The sequence below is a fragment of the Macrotis lagotis genome, chromosome X (assembly GCF_037893015.1).
Source record: "Macrotis lagotis isolate mMagLag1 chromosome X, bilby.v1.9.chrom.fasta, whole genome shotgun sequence".
Lineage (NCBI taxonomy): Eukaryota > Metazoa > Chordata > Mammalia > Peramelemorphia > Peramelidae > Macrotis > Macrotis lagotis.
In genome coordinates this window covers 493,387,519-493,411,042 of record NC_133666.1, presented here as the reverse complement: position 1 = coordinate 493,411,042, position 23,524 = coordinate 493,387,519, and the positions used below count along the sequence as shown (strand labels likewise).

Genomic DNA, 23,524 nt, shown 5'->3' with positions numbered 1-23,524 from the left:
TATTTCCCCTTCCTTTTCCAGACAAATTCATTTCAAAAACTGTCTACATCTACTTCTTTCCTTTGACCCCTCAATCTGGCTTCTGATCTCACCCCTTGACTGAATCTGGTTTCTTCAAAGTTAATAGTAGTTTACTTGTTTTTCTCAACTTGTCTGCTGCAGTTGACACTGTGATCTACCTTCTGCTGAATACTCATCTCCCTAGGCTTTTGTGACACTAGGTCTCTTTTGGTTTTCCTAAATGAATAATTACTCCTCAGTTTTTTTTATTGGTTCATATGGGAATTCCACTTACTGTGGGTATTCCCCAAGGTTTAGCCCTAGATCCCTACTCATCTTTTTCTAAATTGTCTCAGTGATCTCCTCAGCTCCTATGCTAATTACTATCTTTATGCCAAAGATTTCCTAATTTATGTAGCTAACCCTAATCTGACCTGAGCTTCAATCCTGCAACACCATTTGCCTCCTGGACATTTCAAACTAGATGTCCCAGACATGGAACTCAACTCAGTGTTGAATTGAAACTCAACTTATCTAAACCAAAATTCAGTACCCCCCCAAATACACTCTTATTTCAAATATCCCTATTTCTGTCAAAGATACTGTTTTTTGTGATTACTCATCTCTAAAATGAGTGGTTGCACTGGATTATGTCTAAAGATCCTTCTAAATTCTATGAGTTCATAAATCAACTACAAATAGGATATACTACAGAGACAGATACAAGTGACTCAATTCATTTTTTAAAAATTTTTGCAAGGCAATGGGGTTAGTGCTTGCCCAAGGTCTCACAAGTAGGTAATTTTAAGGATCTGAGGTTGGATTTGAACTAAGGTCCTCCTGACTCCAGGGTCAGTACTCTATCCACTATGCTACCTAGCTGCTGTGACTCATAATTCATAATCACAGCAGGTCCTCTTTTTTAACCCAAATACCCAATCAATTAGCAGATCTTACTGTTTATATCTCTATAACATCTCTTGAATTCCTCTTTCAATCCATAAATATGTAATAATAATAATATAATAAAGACAAGCATAGACTCCCAAGTCATTTGTATCTGTCTTTGTAGTATTTGATTTATGAAATCATAGGATTTAGAACTAAGAGGAACTTTAGTACAACCCATTCATTTTAAAGATGAGTAAATTGAAACCCAGGGAGGTATATAGAGACTTGGTTTCAAAGTCACATGACCAGTAAATAGCAAAACTAGGATTCTGAAATCTGGCCTCTAATTTCCAACCCTGTGTAATCTTACATTAAACCACAGCTTTCAAAAAGCATTTTGGAGTCTTGAAAACCTAGAGGTGAGTGACAATACCTATAAAAACAAAGAATACTTGATGATTGAGCTCACAAGGTTGTTCAGAGGAAAATATTTTATAAAACTTCAAGTCCTATGGAAATGTGCTATTATTATTATTTTGCTTATTATGAAAAATACAATTCTTATTGGAATGGTATGGTAAAGAGCATGCACTTGGTATAGGATAAATATGTAGAGCATAATATTAATTGTTCTTTATAGGACTTGTTTGTTTCTTTTTCAGTTTATTCTTTGAATATATCTGATCTTAAATGCCATTTTTAATGGAAAATTTCTGAAAACTGGGATACTTTTGTTTCTGCATCCTTGTGAGGGATTTTTTGACCCTGAAAGTCTTCCAGTATAATAGGGTTCAAAAGACGCTAAAGCACAGTTTTAAAAATAATGTCCTACTTCAACGCCTAAGTTTAGAATGACGGTAACCTTTAGTTCTTATGTTATGCCAACAGAACAAGACCTCTACAATTCCTTCCAAACAGGCAAGGTTTTAAATGTCGGTCTATTGACTGTATGCCTGTCAATGAGGACTAGCCTACTAATTTAAGAGACTTAATTACCCTAAGTTCAAAGAGACCAATCACTAGTTTGACCAAAGTGTAATGCATTCTTCTGACTCAGCAACTATCAAAAGATCATCTACCATTTTGTAGAAGAACTTTGATTTCTGTGGGTGAATAAAATACTCATATGGAGAAACCAAGAATTCCTGCTATTTTAACAAAGCAATAATAAAATTGGGTACCATTCCTTAAGGTTCATTGATTAGGACAATAGATTGGAGACAGTCTGAGAATGCACTGGATGGAGAAACTGCTTATCTAGCACTTTTAAAATTCTATGGATAATCTAAAATTCTCATTTTTAAGTTGATTTTGAAGTTGATTCAACTAACCTACTATCCTTCATATTCAGTTTTCGATCTCCCATCTGTGGGGCTTTACACATTATCCCCCTGAACAATGATGGAGGGTGAAATGCCCTTCATTTCACCTCTGCTTCTTTGAATCCCTACATTTTTTTCAAAGTTAGTTCAAATTACATTCTATAAAAGCATTTCCTTAATCCACCACAACCTTATCCTATATTTAATTATATATATATAATATATTTTGTTTACTATGCACTATATATATATATATATAAAACAATATATACATGTATATTAACTTTATATCTATTTTGTTTTCTCCTAAGAGGTTATGAGCTGCCTGAGGCCAAGGATTGATTTATTTTTCTCTGTTTCCCCCATTGCCTAGTATAGTGCCAGGCAAAAATCAATTTACTGATTGATTAAACATTCTTTTAATAAACCATTATGCACAATACTTATTTGATGCTTCACAATGTAATTATATCTTCAGATTTTGTTTGCAAAGAATATTCTAAAAACTGAATTTGAATAAAATATGCTTCCCTATTAACAATGGCCTACAATTAAAAAAGATAAGAAAATTGTGTCCAGCAGCAATTTCAAGTGGTGGCTACAAAATTAGGTAAGACTTACAACTTCAACAAACTTTGATTCAGTATATACTATGTATAAAGAGCACTAAATTAACCACGTGCTGAAAGAGATGAAGACATTAAACAATGTCCAAAACCTCACAAAGTTTAAAATCTAGTAGGAGATATAATACAAGCACATACATACACAAACACACAAACACAGAAACCTTAAAAATAAATTCAGTGCCAAATAAGTACATAAAATTGGTTCAGGAGTCAGACAACATGAGTTTAAAATCAGTTTTTGATATTTTACTGCGTAAGTCTAAGCAATTCACTTGTCTATTCAGTATCTCAGTTTCTTTTTATGGAAAATAAGGGTGCTTTCTAATTCATAAGTATAAAGAAAACTAGGTGTCATTCAAAATTCAAGGAGAAAAGAATTATAACTGAGATCTCTGTGAAGGCATCATGGAGGAAATGCCATCTAACTTGAAAGGATAGGTAGAATGGACATTCAGACTCTGAAAGCTTACTGACCAGGGTACCACCCTATACCAGTGAAATTATGGGTCCAGTTAAAAATAAATAAATAAGGACACAGATTAAAGGGCTTTAGAAATCATTTAATTTAATCTTTTTATTTTATTTTATAGATGAGGAAACTGATTCCTAGAAAGGATAATTTATCCAAGCTGACACAGATGGTGAGTGGCAGAGCCAACCACCAAATCCTGATGCTGAATATATAGCAGGTAGTGAATGTTCAGTTTGGCAGAATAGGAGTAGTCACAGGTGGTGTGAAATCAGGCTAAAAATAAGAAAAGATGCTCATATATTACCTAAAATAAAAAGAAATACAAATTATCTATTTCAGAGGATTGTTATAAGGCTCAAATGAGATAATGCATATAACATGCTTTACAAACTTTAAAGCATTACATAAATGTCATTTATAATTATGTGGAGGTGACTAGAAAGAAAAACCAAATTAATATACATCTTTTTACTGTACTGAGACTGACTCAAGCTTAAGAAACGAGCATTTTTTGTAAGTAGGAGGTATTTTGCATTTCTTTTACTAAATTACCTGGTGGGTCTTTTGATGTTCTTCTAAGTCCATGTTCTAAATATTTGGAATGATCTGGGATTTCTTAGGTTTTGATTTACCTAATCCTTTTCCCTATAAATGGAAAACAGTTTAATTCTTTTACAAATAAACCATATAAATTTGAAGTTTTATATAAAGCAGCAAAGTAAATAGACTGATGTGATATACTTCAATTGCTAGCAACTATATGTCCCCTGGTGTTCTTTCAGAAATCTTTTTAGCCCTTATCATTTTCTATATATGTAATGTGAGTTTGACAACTTGTATATAACAAACATTTAAAAAAACATTATTAGGAAGAACATATGGGACTAAAAAAGTATGTTGTCACATAATGAAATGAAGATTTAATAGATGGAGAGGCCTCATGGTATATTAGTTATTTTGAGATAATAGGGATAAAAGTCTCCAATACAATAGTTTAGATACTGTATGAAGGAAAATATGGATGAGTCACACAGGATAACATGTGAAGCGATTGTGATTTGCATTTATGGAAGTGAGTACTCATGCCAATGAAATCAGGGAGCCAAAAAATTAGTATGAGTATACCCAGACTCTTCTTGAGTCACAGAATAAATAAAAATATGGGTTATGGATCAGTTTCATAACTTCCCTTTTTCTTATCTTCCTATGAATTTATAGAAATAGAATGGTCAATGGAACAATTTCAAGTAACTAAATTTCAATTAGAGGTATAAATGCTATATAAACCAACTTCATAATTATTCCATAATTACTCCCACCACATGTAAATGTTTAAATATTTCTGCTTATATGTTTGGTTTTTACTCCATCTGCTAGATGTCTTCATAACACTACCATATATAAATTCTGAATGTCTAGTATGTACCTATACTATTTTTTACAAAGGTTAAAAGTCATTTTTCAGTTGAAATTACTAAAAATTAATTACTGAAAAATATTTTTTTACCTGATTAACTGAAGAGTTGAATAGTTCACGATGAATGGCAATATTGCTGTCTTTCAAAGTTTCTGGAGATTTTTGATTAAATTTCCTTTTTGATGTAGGGGCTGTTCTATTTGAGATTAATCGGCAAATATTTAAATCTACTTCTTTAGCTGGATTCTGAGACTTCTGTTGTGGTAGCTGGGAATCTTCTGTTTCTGTGTCTGTCTCAAAAATTTGGAATTGTCTTTTTCTTTGTAGTGATTCATGGCCTTTCTCCAAAACTTGTATAGGATGCTGATTTGCTAGATTTTCTTTCTTTTGAATGTTTGTGACATTTCTAATTAAATCTGAGTTATTATATGACAACTGAAATACTGAATCATCAGAAAACTGGGACTTATGTCCACTTACGCTCACATTTGATGATATGCATTTAGGCAGATAAAAATTTGACTTTGTATATGAGTTTTGTAGAGGTGTAAAACTCCTTGGATTTACATTTCCAGTATGTGTTACACATATATTATTTTTAGTTTTTTTTTTCTCAGATTGACCTAAATTCAATTTGTTAATTTGGGTCACACAAGATTTACTTGCAAATATCTTTGATTCCATACTAATATGCTGTCTTTTCTTCTGATTAATAGACTTTGAGATATTTTCATTCATCTGCATCAGTCTACCTTTAAAAATTGGTATGATTTTAGTGGTACTTTTATTTTGGCAATCAGGAATTACATCCTGAGCCTTAAAGTTCTTGCCTTTGTGTCTGGATGCTTCAAAACATAGCTGTGACTCCCCACCATAAGTGGCTTTAGTCTCATAGTCTGGGTGCAGATTAAGACTTGAAAAAATACTTGGCTTTGGCTGGTTAGCTAAAAGCTCCATCTTGTGGTCAAATGGCATCGTAGCTGATAATGGACTCTGAACCAAAGTAGGTTCTATGGAAGGGACTTGAGTCAGAGAAGCTCTAAACATTTTTTTGGCAGTCAGATTGGGAGTCTTGACTTTATTTCCCTGAAAGAAGAGATTATTAAAATAAAAAAATAAAATTAAGTCTTTAACAGAAAAGAAACAAGAGATGTTAAGCAAGAATTCAAATATAGGAGAAAAAAATAATCCATCAGGAAATCCCAGGTGACTTTAAAATTTTAAAGTGAATAGATTGTGATTTTCTTTCTATATAATATGTAGGGAAATCTTAGAGAGCATTTTGCCGTACAAATAATATCATTAAGGAATAATTAAGTCATGGATATAAGTAGAAAGATGATTGGGCTGAGAGTCAAGAGATCTAGATTTTAACCCATGCTTTGAAATTAGCTCACTCTATGCCCTTGGGCAAGTTACATAACTCTCCTAGACTTCAGTTTTCTCATGTAAAATGTAACCATATAATCCATTTGTAATAATTTATAAACATTACTATAAAAAGCTAACCATTCATTTGCCTCTAAACATGCCCTCCCTTCTTCCTTTCCATTTATCTAAAGTCTAGTCTTTCTTAAAATATCATCTTCTCTATGAAGTCTCCTCCAGTTATCCTATATCTTGATGATCTTTCTATCCTTCAAAATCCTATAAACCTGTCTTATCATTCATTTGACATTTAATACATGGTACCATACATTATTTTTAGTCATAGCTTTCTTAATAGTATGTAATTTCTTTGGGGGTAATAACCATATCTTTGTTTCCCTAGTTATTGGTGATGATAAAAGTTGTAATGATGGGAAAAATAAATCACTGGAGTAGAATGACATAAAACAATAGGTCTTCTTTAATACACTTTATGAGGGGAGTGCCTCATTTTATGCAACAGACATTCTTTAAAAGTTTGTGCAAATTAAATCTTAACTTAAAAATTGCTACAACTCATTTAATCCATTTGTAATTTGTAAAATTTGTAACATGAGTAAATGCCCCCAATTCATTTATATGCTAAGTTTTTATTTTTCATGTAATTTAATAAAGCAGGTTTCCCCCATAGTTACTGTATTTTTTCTTTAAATTGCTTTATACCACCTAAAAAATTTCAGTTGGTATTTTATTAGTAACCAGAAAATAACAAATCACTTATAAAACCTTTAAAGATGAATAAAACACATTTTATAATAACCCCATGAAGTAAATAATTCATAATAATTATAGCAATTTTATAGTAAAAGAAATTTTAGATGAGAAGTTATTTGTGCAAGTTTATACACCTAGCAAAGACTCAAACATCTTTATTAGTAAACAGGTTTACTCATACTGCTCAAATAAACAAAAAGAAAACAATCATTACAAAATTTACTTGATTTTTCCCCCTCTTATTTCTAATTTCTTTATTTTACCTTTACTTTAAATCTTGAGTGTTTGTTGAAGATTCTATATAAAATGTCATATGAGCTTCTCTCTCTTCTCTACACAGCATAAATTCAAGGTACTTGTAAAATCTAGACCATACATGATTTCTCATTCTTTTGAATATTACAAACACTAGGAACCTATCAAATGTATTGGAAAAAGAAACTTAAGGCATTTTCAGACAGATAAGGTAGTACTAAAAATATGAATAAATTTTTATTTGTTTGTGGGTTCTAGATTGGACAATCTAATAATTGAAGTAGTGACTGGAAAAAAAAAAGCATTAGCTATTTCAAAGGTGCCAGCAAGTAGATTTGAAATGATAAATCTTCTTTGGTAAGAAATAGAATACAATTTAACAATTTCAGCATAGACAGTATTATGCTTATAGTGATCTAATCAATTTTAGTCATCCTGACAACTGTCCTATGTGTGACCTTATACTAGTAACTGCCTTGTTAGAGCTTGCTACATTGGACAAGTGGTTTAAGTTCAGTATCACTGAAACTCTTATTAAATGAAATTAAATCTTAAAGATGTGGTATAGAGAGGCAATCTCAAGATAGGAAAAGCCACAAAATAATTTGCATCATCTTTTCCTGTATAAACTATGTCCATTCTATACTTGACTAATATGTGTGGCCTGCAATGACTTTGTACTTATACTGTGCTGTTATTGCAATAAGGTACCCAAAACACATACGCCATGAAAAGGATTTCCAAGAGTTTATAAGTTCAGTCTCAGTTATTATTTACTTATTATTTCAATTTGTAAAACACACCCAACACTCCAAAGACCTCTAGGCCCATATACAAAATTTATACAAGTCTACAAAAAGGACCTATGGAAACAGCAGATGAAGTTCTAAATAATTCAACAAAAGGGGGCAATTAGCTCCAGGTCTCCTTTTAGACAAACTGTAACTTCACAGTAAATAACCCAAAGTTTTTTGACAAAGAATATGTAAAGTTCTACCCAGGGTCTGATACATAGTAGATACTTAATAAATATTTGTTGATTGTTATGAAAAGGCACTATTCTAGTCTCCTAATTATTGTCAAAGAATCATTGACAAAAGGTCATAGCTGACCTCATTTTCAAGAATTATACATGCAATTTAGGTAAGCTGTAAATTGATAAGAAATCATATATAAGAATCAAAACATAAATTGGAAATTTTTATGGAAGTTTGGCCATTACCCAGATAATAATTACAACAGATATTTATATTGCACTTTTAAGTCTTCAAGGCACTTTATATTTTCATTGTATTTGAGGTATCTGTATAATTTAATATAGATATTATTTTAGATAAAGGGTGATGTTTAGAATCAGTTAAATAACTTGTCTATGGCCAAACAACTAATAAGTCATGTGTTATTTAACCTAGGTTTTGCTGACTCTTAAGTCCAGTACTCTAGCTACTCTGTCATGCTGAGTATTTTGGTATGTGAGAGACAGACAGACAGACAGATATGAACAGAGATAAACAGAGAGACAGAGACACAGAGAAGGAGACAGAGGCAGAGAAAGAGACAGAGACAGATAGTCTGAGAGACAGAGATAGGGTGATAGAGATAATAACAGAGACAGAGAAAGAGACACAGACAGGACAGAGAGAGAGTGAGAGAAAACAGAGACAATAACCCTTTCTAGACTTGAAGGTTTATATTCTTTGACTCTTAAGGAGAGTAGTGAAGTGTAATTAAGACAGACGAAGCTAAAAGAGACTAAGTTTCTAATCTCAGTTCTAATATTAACCAAACTGGGGATCCTCACACCAGATTATTTAACTTTTTGAGTCCCATCTTTCTCTTCTGTTAAGTGGAAATAATATCTTCCCTCCTTGCTTTACAAATTTCATAAGGATCAAATGAGATAATGAAGCTCAACATAACTATTTAGGGACCAAAAAAAAAAACCTCTCCCTGACTCCTAAGGTATCCTAAGGAGAATCACTTAATAGACCAAGTAAAAATTGGGTCAGTCATTTACAAGAAATTCTGTGTTAATAGGGAAATAGTATATTGGCTATAGGCAGACTATTTTTTCAGAAATACTTACAAAGAACCATAATTTCATAATATAGGTACTCTTGCCAATGATTTAGATTATAAGATATTCACACCTTTTTCTTCTAAGCAAACCTTGTCCATGCCTTTCCATTTTTCCATTTAGATTTACTCAACATACTTGAGGTCTTCCTCCATCTTGTTTAGTTTTTTAAATTAATGGACACCAGAACAGAGGTAGAAAGATAGCACAGTAAATAGAGCAATGGACCTGTAGGTAGGAAGACTTAAGCTCAAATTCTGCCTTAAATAGGATCACTAACTCTTTGACCCTGGAAAAATCACCTAAATGTGTCTGCCTCAGTCTCCTCATCTGTAAAATGGGGGGTAGCAATAATATTTGCCTCCCAGGGTTGCTGAGAGGATAAAATGAGATATTTGTAAAGCACTTTGCAAACCTTAATATGGTGTTATTAACAATAGTACATTAGTTATTATTAGTAGTAAGCAAAGCCATTTTTCATCATCACAGGAGCATTATGGGTCTATCTCGTTTAGGTTCACAAAAGTCAACTGTTAAATTTTCCATATGAGCATTTACACCACAAAAATTTTAAAAAAAGATACAAATCGGGGCCTAAACTGTTGTTCTGTTGACTGTCTAGACTTAAGTCATGGAGGAAATATTAATAATGCAAATTAAACTTTAAAGTGTGCTATGTATACTTTCTGGGGGGGAGGAAAACTGGTTGGTATCTTTTTTGTTTGTCTTTTATAAGGCAATGAGGTTAAGTGACTTGTCCAAGGTCACACAGCTGGGTAATTATTAAATGTCTGAGGCTGGAATTTGAACTCAGGTCCTCTTGACTCCAGGACCAGTGCTCTATCCACTGTGCAACCTAGTTGTCCCAAGGGAGAGCTGGTTGTTAAACATTTATCACACATTCCTACTACTCAAAACTATTTATATGATATCCCCCACTCTCACTGTATGACTGATTACCTCTTCTGGTCATGCAAATTCTTGTTGTCCTTTTATGTCATTATTTCCTTGCAAGTCTTTGTTGTTAGTATATTGTATCCTACTTACTTACTTACTATACATTTTATCATTGATATTTTGACTTCCTACATTTAAGATTACTCTTTTTCCTCTGGGATTTTTTTTATGGTAGACTTTGTGGAATTTCAGTTTTAGGCCACTGTTATTGTAATAAAAATGACTTGTACTATTTCACTAATCTAAAACAAACCTTAAGTTAGTGTAGTGATTACTAAAAAGCAATTAAAATCAGAGTTGAAATATATATATATATATATATATATATATATATATATATATATATATTTGTTTTGGTAGACTAATTTTGACTTACTCAAAGACTTATGCTTCTACTTTTTTTTTTTTTTTTAGATTTTTCAAGGCAATGGGGTTAAGTGGCTTGCCCAAGGCCACACAGCTAGGTAATTAATTAAGTGTCTGGGGTCGGATTTGAACCCAGGTACTCCTGACTCTAAGGCCAGTGCTCTATCCACTGTGCCACCTAGCCACCCCAGACTTATGCTTCTTACCCATATTTTTCTATATGTTCATTCTTGCTGCAAGAATGACTTCACTTTGAAGATAGAATCTTCAAATCTTAGGGTGGAGACAGATAGGAGAAAAACAAGCTAAAATTTTATCTTGAAACCTCAACAATTGCTCCTAATTATTCCTTTTCTGGTATTTTAAAAGTTAATTATAAGTTTCCTCTAAAAAAAGCCTTAAAAATCAAACAACTACTGAAAGAACTCAGGTGTTTTGAAAAGATATTATCAATAGACTTTGCAAAATCAATAGATTCAATCAGGGGCTATTTCAAAATCAACAAAAAAATGCTGGGTATATTCTAGGCAAATCTTTTCAAACTAAAACATACTGTAAACTTGCAATTTTCATCCTGTATTATTTAACTACTCAGGTCTACAAAAGTATATACCATTAGTCACTGGAGAGGAAAACTTATCTTCTTACCTGTAAAGAAGGTTTGATGAGTTCTTCAGTGTAGTAGCATGGCTTACTTGTCATTTTTATTGGAAAGCCACATATATGAGAGAGTTTTGATTTCAGATCAGGAAGAAAATTTGTCAAAACACCTTCCACATCAACCCTTGGAAAAAACTGTACAGGTTGGCTTCTGATGCAACATAGTGGGTATGTGAACAATGTTAAAGATTAAATATCAATTTGTTACATTTAATACATATGAAACTGTAATTCTTTTGTTATCATTTAATTGTAAGCTTCTAGTTTCCTTTTCTATCTTATATCTTAAATAGACTTTATATGCATATTATAAAAACACACATGCGCACACATAACATATACATTATTTATCCTGTTAAATGTAAACTCCTTGTAGAACCAAAACAATTTATAGACTACAACATTGTAAAGGAAAATAAATTTGAAATGTCGAAGAACTCTCATCAATATAAGATCAGTTATAACTCCAGAAAACTGATAATAAAGCGTACTTCCTGCATCTTGGTAGAGAGGTATGCATAGTAAAATATATTTTTTTCAGCCATGACAAATACAACTCAAATTTGTTTTGATTAATTATACTTATTTTTTTTAAAGGGAGAACTTTAGTGGAGAGGGAGAGAGAGCATTCAGAGGAAAGTGGGAAACAGTGATAGTGATGCAAAAAATAGAAAAGAACACCATCAATAAAACAAACACACACAAAGAGAAAGGAATTTTAAAGTGGGATGTAACCAAGAAGGAAAGCACTGATACTACCAGGTTGAAGTTATATATATATTCTTTTTTTAAAAAAAAGTTATGAGTGGAGAATTCATAAAAAAATCTTTTTTCTCTGTTGTATATGGAAATGTTCATTCTGTTGATAATTGTTAAAGTTTACTTTAGAACATATATGCATATTTAAAGAATCTAAACTCCCTAAGTTCAAGGAATTTTTTTCTTTGTATCCCCAGTACATAATAAACAATAAATGCTTGGTGTTTGATAAAATGGCAAATCATTTTTTAAAAAAACACCGTTACTAAATTCTATTTTTATATATGCTTATTCTATATTTTCAAGAGTTGAGAAATGTATTTTTTCATAGGTAATCCTATTCTCAGTATTTAACAAAGTATGACTATTCCTCCTTCTAGTAGCTCAAATTCAACATGTCCCATACTAAACTTGCTATTATTCCTCCCTCACTGGTTTGCACTTCCTATTTCCTTTTTTTAATTTCTTTCCTGTTTGCCTAAGTTGTGATCTTCAGAATCGACATTAACTTTTCATCCTCTCTTATTAAACATAACCAGTTACTAATTCTTATTCATTTTAACTATTCCTTAGCTTTCTTTGAACTTTGAAACTATGCCCCTCTGCTGCATCCCTTTATCTTTCCATCAGTTTTTTAAGTTGCCTTTTGTGTGTTGTCTTTACCCATTACTGTAAGTTTCTTGACAATAGGAACTATCTTTTTTGTTTGTATTTCTGTATTCCTAACACTTAGCAGAGAACCTGGCCCTGCGTGCCACAGGTACAGTAGCCTTACATATAGTAACCACTTAAAAGTGTTGGTATTTTCCTTGCTTTCTCTTTTCCTACAAAATCTATTACATCTATTTTATCATCCTCATCTCGTATTACTCCCATCTACTTCTTCTATTCCTCTTGAGCAACTGAAAGAAGCTGGAGTCTTATAATTGAGCATGTTGTTCAACTTTAGTTGGACCATAATTACAGCCAAGAAGGTTCTTTTTTGTTCCTTCCTAAGTAATTATTCCTCCCCCCATATCTCTGTTAAAGACTGAAAAAAAATTGTCTTTCACTTTACTGAAAAAAAAATTAGGCCATTCAACATGAGTTCCCTCTTTTCCCATTGTTTTCATTTCAACGTCCCTTGACATCATCTTCATTCAATATCTGACAAAGGGGTCATTCTCCTTGCCAAGGTTAATCTTCTACATATATACTAGATTTCCCATCTTCTTCAGCAGATTACATTTTTCTCAGTTCTTCAGTTTCTTCTTTCAAGGCAAGGTGGGAAAGACATAAAACAAGAAACATCAAGCATTTATTAAGTACTAACTTACCCAGGTGAGGCAGTTAAGTAGTACAGTGGATGAATGCCAGATCTGAATTCATGAAGACTTATCTTCCTGAGTTCAAATCTGACCACAAACACTAACTGGGTGACCCTGAGCAAATCATTTAACTTTGTTTTCCTCAGTTTACTTATTTATAAAAGAAATGGGAAAGGAAATACCAACCACTCCAGTGTCTTTGCCAAGAACAACCTAAATGAGATTTTCTTAACTCTTCTAATGAAGGATCAGACACAACTGAAATGACTGAGCAATAAGAACAACTTACCCAAACACTGAACTGGGCTAAGCACTGGGGAAGCTGCATACAAGAAAAAAGAAAGACAATCCTTGACCCCAAGGAGCTTATGGTTGATGGTTAGTTGTTGTTCTTATTCTCAGAGAGGAATAAAATGACATCACTAGGTTGGAGTCAAATATGTTTAGCCATGGTTGAGCAAACCAACAGGGGCTCCCAAGGTAAGCACATTTGGAATGGAAACATCTCTAAATGTGTACAGCTCCTATTTCTTTTGAGCTACTGCAGTGCTGCTTTGCTCACAGTATAATTCTTTCTTTGATATGGGCACTCTGTGCTGGGCAATCCTATGTCAGTGTCTACCAGGTTTCACAATCAATTCCAGAGTTCTTCAGAGAGACCATGAGAGTGTCCTTGAATTGCTTCTTCTGACCTCCTGTGAGAAAACTTGCCTCGTGTGAGATCTCTGTAAAATAGTCTTTTAGGATAGTATGGTTGGCATTCAAACAATGTGGTCAACCCATCAGACTTGTGATCTTTACTGTAATAGAATTTGAATGCTTGGCAATTCAGTTAGAGAAAGGTCCTTGGTGTCCAGTACCTTATCTTTTGATCTTTAGACTCTTCCTAAGACAATTCAAATAGTAGTAATTCAGTTTCCTGAGATGTACAGGTTTCTCAGGTTTTCTTGAACGAGATCACCACAACAGCTCTATAGACCTTCAGCTTGGGAGTCAGTCTAATACTTCTCTCTCACACTTTCCTTCAGGGCCTTCCAAACACTGAACTAGTTCTGGTAATGTATATGTCAACCTCTATGTGTATATTCCTGTACAACATCTGAAAAAGCATACTGCTAAGGTAAGTGAATTTATTCTCAGTATTCAAAATTTCTCCATTTGCTATAATCCACATATGAGTGTGTGGTGCTGGCTGACAGAATACCTGTGTTTTCTTGGTGGTAATTGTTAAGCCAAAGTTTAGTAAGAGAATTGATACATACTTTGCTGGATCTTTGCCTCAGAGGTTATATTGAATGTACAATTATCTGCAAACAAAAAGTCACATACCAACTCTCCCTCCACTTCAGTCTTGGCTTGTATTCTTTTCAAGTTAAGTAATTTGCTGCCAGTGCAGTAGCTGCATTCACATTGAAGTCTTCTGACAACATGGCAGAAAACATCAAGCTAAGATGCACAGGAGCAAGTATACAGCCCTGCTTCATTCCACTGGTGACTAAGAAAGCTCAAGAACATTGTATATATCTAGAATCCAAGCAAGCATGCTGTCATGAAACTGATGTACAATATTGATGAATTTCTCCTGGGATCAAATTTTGACATAATTTTCCACAAGACCTCATGGATATTAGTATCAAAGGTCTTTGTTAGATAGATGAATTGTTTTTGCCTTTCTTTGTACCCTCACCTGGATTTCTTTGAACTAGATCCAGTGACTGGCAGATAATGGTTATTTAAATGATTATTGTCACTTGATATTAAACTTTTAACACTGATGTTAATTTTTTGGAAGTCAAAAGAAACTTTCGTGAACTTTATCACTTTGCATTTTATTTAATAAAAGGATTGTATACATCCGATTTATGTGCTAGTTGCCACATGAATAACTAAAAAAATAAAAATAACTAGTAAGAATGGATAGAACAAAGTGAAGGGTTTTTGAGAATGAAAGAGACATGGGCTTGTTGGAAAACTATAGGAAAAGGGGCATCTAGGTGGCGCAGTGGATAGAGCACCAGCCCCGGAGTCAGGAGTACCTAGGTTCAAATCTGGCCTCAGATACTTAATAATTACCTAGCTGTGTGGCCTTGGGCAAGCCACTTAACCCCAATGCCTTGCAAAATCTTTAAAAAAAAAAAAAGAAAACTATAGGAAAATTATAGGAAAGGAGCCAGTAGACAGGGAGAGATTGAAGGTTAGTGTGAAAGTGGGAATGATTGAGAATGGGGGGATAATCTTCTGGAGAAGATGGGATGGAATGGCAAGGAGAAAAGTCACTTCTCATTGTTAGAGAGAGGTGAGGGAAAAGTGGAGAAGGATGATACGAGATGAAAAAGTGAAAAGGTATATTGGTTGAATAACTGCTTGTCACTTGGTTGCACATTTACATATATATATATATATATATATATATATATATATCTTTGGGATTTGAAAGTGTAGGGAAACAGTCAAGAAGACAGAACAGAAGAGGACATGAGAACATGAGCAACTGTGTAGGATTAGTCAAGTTATGGTCTGCTTCTTTCCTAACACAAAGGTCAGACCCAAATATTCAGGACAAGCAAGTGTAACATAATACATGAGGAAACAGGATTTAATCACTGACATCTCAAAAAAATCACTATAAGTGATCCTATAATACATAAAATTGAGTCATTTATTATTGTTAAAATGGCCAAGATGAGGAGAATGGCTATGACATCACAGTAGTGTATTTGATAAAGTACTGGTCTTTAAAAAAGACCTGGGTTGGGTGTGATTGATGATGATGATGTTTTTCTTTCATTCCTTTTTTTTGGGGGGGGTTTGAAAGGCAATGAGGTTAAGTGACTTGCCCAAGGTCACACAGCTAGGTAATTATTATGTGTCTGAGGCTAGATTTGAACTCAGGTCCTCCTGAATCCAGGACCGGTATTCTATCCACTACACCATTTAACTGCCCCATCTTCATTCTTGAAGAAGACCATGATATCAGGGAGATGATGCCTTGAGAAGTAAATGAATTGGATTTGAGGAGGGGGTTTGTTGTGCTAAGTCACCACTACCTCCTCCAGAGATCAGATATGAATCAGAATGACTGGAGATAGCCTTGGGTATGGTGGCCAAAGCCTATAATCCAGTCATTAGAGTAATTCCTTGAACTCATGAGTTCTGAGCTTCAATGATGACTTGACTGGATGTCTAAACCAAGTCTGGCACCAAGAAGGTGAAATCATATGAGTGGGGGACTACCAGGTTCCTAAGCAGATATGAACTGGTCCAAGTGTGAAATGAAGGAGGGCAAAACTCCCATTTTCATCAATCAGTAAACATTTATTAAGTATCTATTATATTAAAGGCACTATGATAAATGATGGGGATATAAAAAAAGAGGCAAAAGACAGTCCCTGCCCTTAAAGAACTTATAATCTAATGGGACAGATAACATGCAAATATATTTGTCTATGTAACATATAGACATATACATATGTATGTCTACATATATAATATATATACACATACACACACAGAGAAAGCAAGCTGTGTGTGTGTGTGTGTGTGTGATAACTAGAAATGAATTAATAGAAGAGAGGCAATAGAATTAAGAGGAATTGAGAAAGGTTTCTTGTAAAAGATGAGATAAAAAATGTGATTAAGTCTGTTAAAATAAAATGATCTGGTATCCAGGAAAAAGAAAAGAGTAAGAAAGAACTGGGTTTGAATCTTGTCTCTGATTTTAACTATGTGATCACGAATAGTTAATTATCCTTTCCAAGACTCAGTTTCTTTATTGTAAAGTGGAAATGATACCTAAATATCTACTTTGTAGGACTGTTGAGATCTTCAAGTAAGGAAAATTTTTGTCAAGTGCTTTGCAAAATTTAAACTATCTGAATGTTAACTGTTATTATAATAAGAACTAGTAACTCTAGGTGAACATAGTCCATGACTAAAAACTAGTATCTGATGAAATTAAAATAAGTGTAAGAGAACATACAATTGCATTTGGAAACAAATTAGATGAAACAACAATGCTAGGAAAGATAGGAGTTATTAAAGAAAATCTTAGAGATAGTGGTTTTTTAAAAGGATATGTAAAAAGCCTTTCCCCTATCAACTTGAAGTAGACAGTGAAGTATATGTCCATCTTTCCACAATCCTCGGGGAGGTTATATCCATACTAAAATATTTTTTAAAAAAAAGGTACATGCTTTTGAGAGACAATAAATACGGATCAAATTAGGTACCTGGAGTAAAATAGTATTCCTTACCAGACTATCCCAATGTATCTGAAAATCTTCATGTGACCGAAAAGGACAATCAGGGGGAACAGTATGAAGAATGCTTGTTATTTGTCCCATTTTCATGCTATGCAAAAATTACATATCATAAGTATCATTAATAAAAAATGGAATATAGTTCTATAATTAAAGTGATTTCTGCTTAATTCTAGTAGGTAATGTTACTTAGAAACTTTACTGCTGCAAAAAGCAGACACTATAAAACTCTACCAATTCATACTCAATAATTGGTGAGAAACAAATCTGAATCAGAAAAAAGTCTGTGCTCTATGATATTTTATTTAAAAAATGTACATTAAAGATTATATACCAGTAATTATTTATTTTTGAGCAGGGAGGGATCTAGCCCTGTGAGTAATTAGAATGGAAACCTTATGGTTGATAGAGACTGGGGCAGTTAAATGATTTGCCCAGGGTTATACAGATAAAAAGAGGTCAGATTTGAATTCAGGAAGATGAGTCTTCCTAAGTCCAGGCATGTCACTCTATCCAACTAGCTGCCCTGGTTATCATTTCATAATCTTATATTAATAACAATTCAGTCTAGAAGCTTCATATTGTAATTTGAGACACAATCGATTCTGTTATACAATAATTACCATGAGTCACTTAGCCTGCAAATGGAATGGATGTACCTGTTTTTATAGAGAACATTTTCAGATGACTAGGAAAAAAGCAAAATATATTTTTTGAACTAAAATCAATGAGTTTTTGTAAAAACTTCCTTTGAAAGAAATCGCTAATTCTATAAATAAATATACCTTCATGTACTGATAAAATACAACACAGAATCCTAGAATTTATGAGTAAGACCTAGAGATCTTAGAACATTAATTAATCCAGACCCTTCATTTTGGATGAGAAAACTGAGGTGCAAATAGGCTATATCACATATCTGGTTAGTGAAACAGACAAGACCAAAATTTGGATCTTTTTTCAGTATATCACTCTGTTTTGATTTTTTGACACTATTTTATTTATGACTCAATTCACAAGTGGGAATGAATATTTTTAACCTACCAAAGAATTTACAAATTTTAATCTTACCTTGGCAAGACATAGCACCAGTTGTTTAAAATGGAATGTCCTTCAATAATGGCATCCTTGTTACCATCAAAATTCTTCAATATGTTTTCAGAAATTTCAAAGTCATTTAGCTTTTAATAGAAAGATGACATTTTAATACATAAATGCCCAAATGAATCAAATCATTAAAAAGAAAGTTGTATATATAATCAGATCCACCCTCACTCCCCAGGTATACTAATTCAAGTTAACTTGATTCACATAAACCTAGGTTATTTACTGTGACCAAATCACCTGATACCTGGCTTCACATTTTCTTAGAATATCATGCACCTCCTTCTTTGCCTTCAACGGTGCAAACCTTTTAGTCAGAATTTAGACAATCTCGTAATTCACAGAAGGATATAAATGAATAATATGAATAGTCCTAGAAGGAAAATATATTTTGAAATAGGGGGTTTGGTAGTTGAAGATTCTTTAATTGGTGGAATGCATATGGCAATCTTTTGATATTTTCTGTCAAAGAGAAGTGAAGTGGGACAAGACAGGACTGATTATAGATGTCTTCCTAACTCCTATGTGTATACATTTCCCATACTCTGATGTTCCTTATTTTTTAAGCTTCTTAACTTGCCTATAAGGGTCCCAGAAGGTATTTTTGTTTATGGATATGCTATGGATATGCTATAGATATGCTATGCATATCTAACCTTAGATCAATACCTGAGAAAAAGATAGTTTCTTGCAAGATGAGGGAGGGAGAGAGAAATGGGGAAAGAAGCTTCATGAATAGGATCAGGTAGTGGCTATAAAAAGGATAGAGGAAAGCTGAATTTTTTTAATAGATTCATGTTCTGGGAGCAGAGAAGTCAGTTCAAATCATTCCTATAGTCTCACTTTTCCTATCTTTCTAGGACAAGATTAGGGAATGAATAAGAACTCTAAAACTTCCCTTCTTGTTATAAATGGTTTTCAAAGAGCCTTTAACTGCTCTATGTCTTAGATCTAGGTAGTATATCTTCGATTTCTCCTTTCTCTGTCCTTTCTAGCCTCCTGATAATTGCGTTCCCCAACCCTTCACATAAAAGAAATAGAGAGGATCAGGAACTTGTTTTTCTCCAGGTCATGGTGATTTGAAAGTGTTAAGAGGGTCACCTCTTTGTCAATGATAGCTAAAACCTATCAGATGAATAAATGGATTATATAATTTACAAGTATTTATTGTTCAGCCATTTTCAGTTACATCCAACTCATTGTGACCCTATTTGTACACAGATACTGAAGAGATTTGCCATTTTTTCCTCCAACTTATTTTATAGATGATAAATATTAAGTGGCTTGCTCATAGTTACACAGCTAGTGTCTGAGACCAGATTTGAACTTAGAAAGATGAGTCACTATCCACTTCATCACTAGCTGCTGCTATCATACAGATGCTTAACAAATGCTTATTCTGTTTGTTGATTGATTTATTTACAAACTAATCTGGTTCTAAATATGTGTTATCTTGTACTATTATTTATTTTTAATATAGTAATTATATCATGTTTTTCCTTCATTCTTGAAGAAGACCATGGCATCAGGAAGGTGATGTCATGACAAGTACATGAACTGGACTTGAGTGATGGGTTGCTGTGCTAACTTATAAGCCTCACTGTTTTCTCTAAAACCATCTGAGTTCAGTGACCAGATATGAATCAGGATGACTGGAAATAGTCCTGGTATGTTAGGCAATCAGGGTTTAGTGACTTGCCCAAAGTCACACAGCTAATAAGTAGAAAGTGTCTATATGCCCTATGGCAGCTAGTTGGCACAGTGAATAGAGTTCCAAGTCTGAAGTCAGGAAGATTGTTCTTCCTGAGTTCAAATCTGACCTCAGACACTTACCATGTATGTGACCCTGGGCAAGTCACAAAAATTCTGTTTGCCTCAGTTTCCTCATCTGCAAAATGAGATGGAGAAAGAAATGGCAAAACACTCCAGTATCTTTGCCAAGATGGCAAATGGGGTCATGAAGAGTTGGCTATGATTGAAAAAAATTCAGTAACAAGTGATATCTCCCTATGTAAACCATAAATCCCTTAAAGACAGAGACAATTTCTCATAAAGCCATTATATAAGTCACTAGGTATCTCCTTTTTGTCATATCTAACAATGTTTTATCTTTTCATGGCTATTCCAGGGCACACTAATATTCCCTTCCCCGAATCGCAATAGTTCTTAGTAGAGTTAAAAAGGGACTATACATGCAAACATTTTTTGAGGATTAATTGTGTGCCAGGTATTGTGCTAAAAGTAGTAGGAATATAAAAAAGACAATTGTGCACATGAATAGATACATATGTTTGTATGCATGCATATATCTCTGGGGGTACATTAAGACTGAAAAAAATCTTAATAAACTAATGATTTTTTGAAAATCAGAATTCCATTCTTGAAGATTTGTCCCAATGCCCCCCCCCCAATTCCCTGTATTCAGTAGCCCAATATGGGGCATAGCTAATTTGATAGAATCTGTTTAGACAAACCTAGAGCAATAAAAAAACAAATATTCAATAAATACCTTTCTGATGACAAAGTAAAATGAACTTTTTAACATTCTTCAACAAATCAAAAAGTACTACCCTAATGTAAAACCCAGTAAAAAAATCACTAAGTAAGGTCTAGAAATTGGAATGTTTGGGTACCTTGGGTGGTGGTAGTCTAACTGTACAAGCTTCTATACTGATGCAGAGTTGAGTTTCTGATACATTGATTTCCAAAACTGAAAGTAAAATGTATACTGCTATTGGTCTCAAATTCTTAACATATTGAATTTTTCATTGCTATTAAAATAAGTGTTTTCAGCTCTAATAGTACAAGTATATGCCCCTCAATAGAAGCTAAGCAAAAAACAATTTTTTTGAACAGACATTCCAAAATACATACTAAGGACAGCAAAAAAAAAAAGTGGACTAGGAATATGATGCAATAAAAATAGCACTGGATTAGGAATTGAGTTTGTAAAACCTGTTCAAATCCTGATTTGGTGATATAATACCTGTATGACTTTAGGCATGTTACAGGAGCCTCAGTTTCTTCATGTATAAAATGAGAAAGTGGATTTGATGCTCTTTTAACTTCAGTTCTAATTGAAAACTATGATCCAAATTAAAAAAAGAGAAAAAGATCCACACATATAAAAATATTTATAGTAGCTCTTTTTGTGGTGGCAAGGAACTGGAAGTTGTGGGAATGCCTATCAACTAAAAATTGGATAAACAAATTGTGGTATATAAGTGTGATGTTCTATAAGAAATAATGAGGTGAAAAAGCTTGGAAAAGCCTGGAAAGATTTGCATGAACTGATATTCAGTGAAGTGAGCAGAACCAGGAGAACACTGCATTATGTTAAACAATGACAGATTTGGCTTTTCTCAGCAGTTCAATGACAAATACCAAAAGATTTGTGATACACTATTTTTACTTTTTAAAATTTGTTTTATATTTTTCTTCCTCATGATTTTTCCCCCTTTTGCTCTGATTCTTTTACATTATGACTAATATGGAAATGTATTTAATATGATAGTACATGTGTAACCTATGTCAGATTACTTGGTGCTAAGGGAAAAGAGGAGGAAAGAGAGGAAGGTAGAAAAATGTAGAATTTAAAATCTTACAAAAATGAACATTGAAAACTATTTTACATGTAATTAGAAAAATTAAAAAATTAAATATATAATAAAGCTATCATGTAACTTTCAGAAGAAAAAAAAGGAACTATGATCTTATAATCCAGTCTCAACAGATGGACATCAATAGTGTGATACAAATACTCTCGAGATTTTAATATAGACAATGAAAGAATTCTAGCACTTTTGATAGATTGTTTATGGGGATTTATCAAATATGGATACAAATATCGGTACAAAAAAAAAGTCACAGGCAGATAGATGCAAGGATAGTGATAGGTTTTGGTGAAGGGGACATTCAAAACGACAAATTAATGAATCTACCAAATAGTAAATGAGCCCAGAGGTTAAGGTCGGATAGTACAAAATTCCTAGTCTTTGAGAGCCACCATCTTTTTTTCATTCACAATTAAAATTGCTTTCAGTGTCAGAATGTAGAAGTCTTACCTATCACTTCAGATCCACCCCAGTGAAGAATTAAACTAAGTTTAGAATTTGAATCCAGAGAGAGATCACAGCAATTGTTGTTCAGTTATTTCAGTCATATCCAACTCTTTGCAACCCCATTTGGAGTTTTCTTGGCAAAGGTAACAGACTAGTTTACCATTTCCTTCTACAGTTCATTTTATAGATAAGGAATTGAGGCAAACAAGTTTAAATGTCTTACCCAGAGAAATATGGCAACCAAATAACTATGTTTGTAAAAATTATGGACTAATGGTAGAGGGAAATAAACCTATCCTAGGGGGCAGCTAGGTGGCACAGTGGATAAAGCACCGGCCCTGGAGTCAGGAGTACCTGGGTTCAAATCCGGGCTCAGACACTTAATAATCACCTAGCTGTGTGGTCTTGGGCAAGCCACTTTACCCCATTTGCCTTGCAAAATCCTAAAAAAACAAAAAAAACAAAAAACCCCTATCCTAATAATACATACTTACTGAAGAATGTGTTAGGTTTTGTGGCTGATCTTGAAGTTTTAGAACATGTTTGACATTTCAGACAATTTTTTTCTTTAATAGAAAAGGAAGCATGTGTTTCTTATTAAAAGTCGTTTTCACTGTTAGAAATTAACATTGTTATTTTTCACTTAGCTTGGTCCTTCTTGCAACATCATAAAAACTAAATAATGCCTAAATCCACTGGCCCTAATACAGTTTAAAAATAGAATATAAAAGTTTTTAATAAGTATATGTTTTTAATCTAATACCTGCCAATCTTTGAATAAGATGTATTTTCTATTCTGTCTTTGAATCAAAATGCTAGGAAGTCATAAAATGAAATCTATCATTC

At 33.2% G+C, this 23,524-nt stretch overlaps 1 protein-coding gene across 6 annotated transcripts in view; it reads right to left on the bottom strand.

Moving 5' to 3' along the window:
- Positions 1 to 3,380: 3,380 nt before the first annotated feature.
- Positions 3,381 to 23,524, bottom strand: part of CXH18orf63 (chromosome X C18orf63 homolog) — a 43,557-nt gene continuing 23,413 nt past the window's right edge. For 4 of the 6 annotated variants that reach the window (XM_074201416.1, XM_074201418.1, XM_074201419.1 and 1 more), the window contains 8 exons: positions 21,251 to 21,327; positions 18,585 to 18,694; positions 17,508 to 17,604; positions 17,333 to 17,416; positions 11,177 to 11,362; positions 4,822 to 5,817; positions 3,867 to 3,959; positions 3,381 to 3,618 (listed from right to left, as the gene is read on the bottom strand). In XM_074201416.1, coding sequence (XP_074057517.1) covers positions 3,903 to 3,959; positions 4,822 to 5,817; positions 11,177 to 11,362; positions 17,333 to 17,416; positions 17,508 to 17,604; positions 18,585 to 18,694; positions 21,251 to 21,327 — 1,607 coding nt within the window. In that variant the 3' untranslated portion in view covers positions 3,381 to 3,618; positions 3,867 to 3,902. The remainder of the gene's footprint in view (positions 3,619 to 3,866; positions 3,960 to 4,821; positions 5,818 to 11,176; positions 11,363 to 17,332; positions 17,417 to 17,507; positions 17,605 to 18,584; positions 18,695 to 21,250; positions 21,328 to 23,524) is intronic. The other 2 variants (XM_074201420.1, XM_074201422.1) reach the window with 2 other exon arrangements.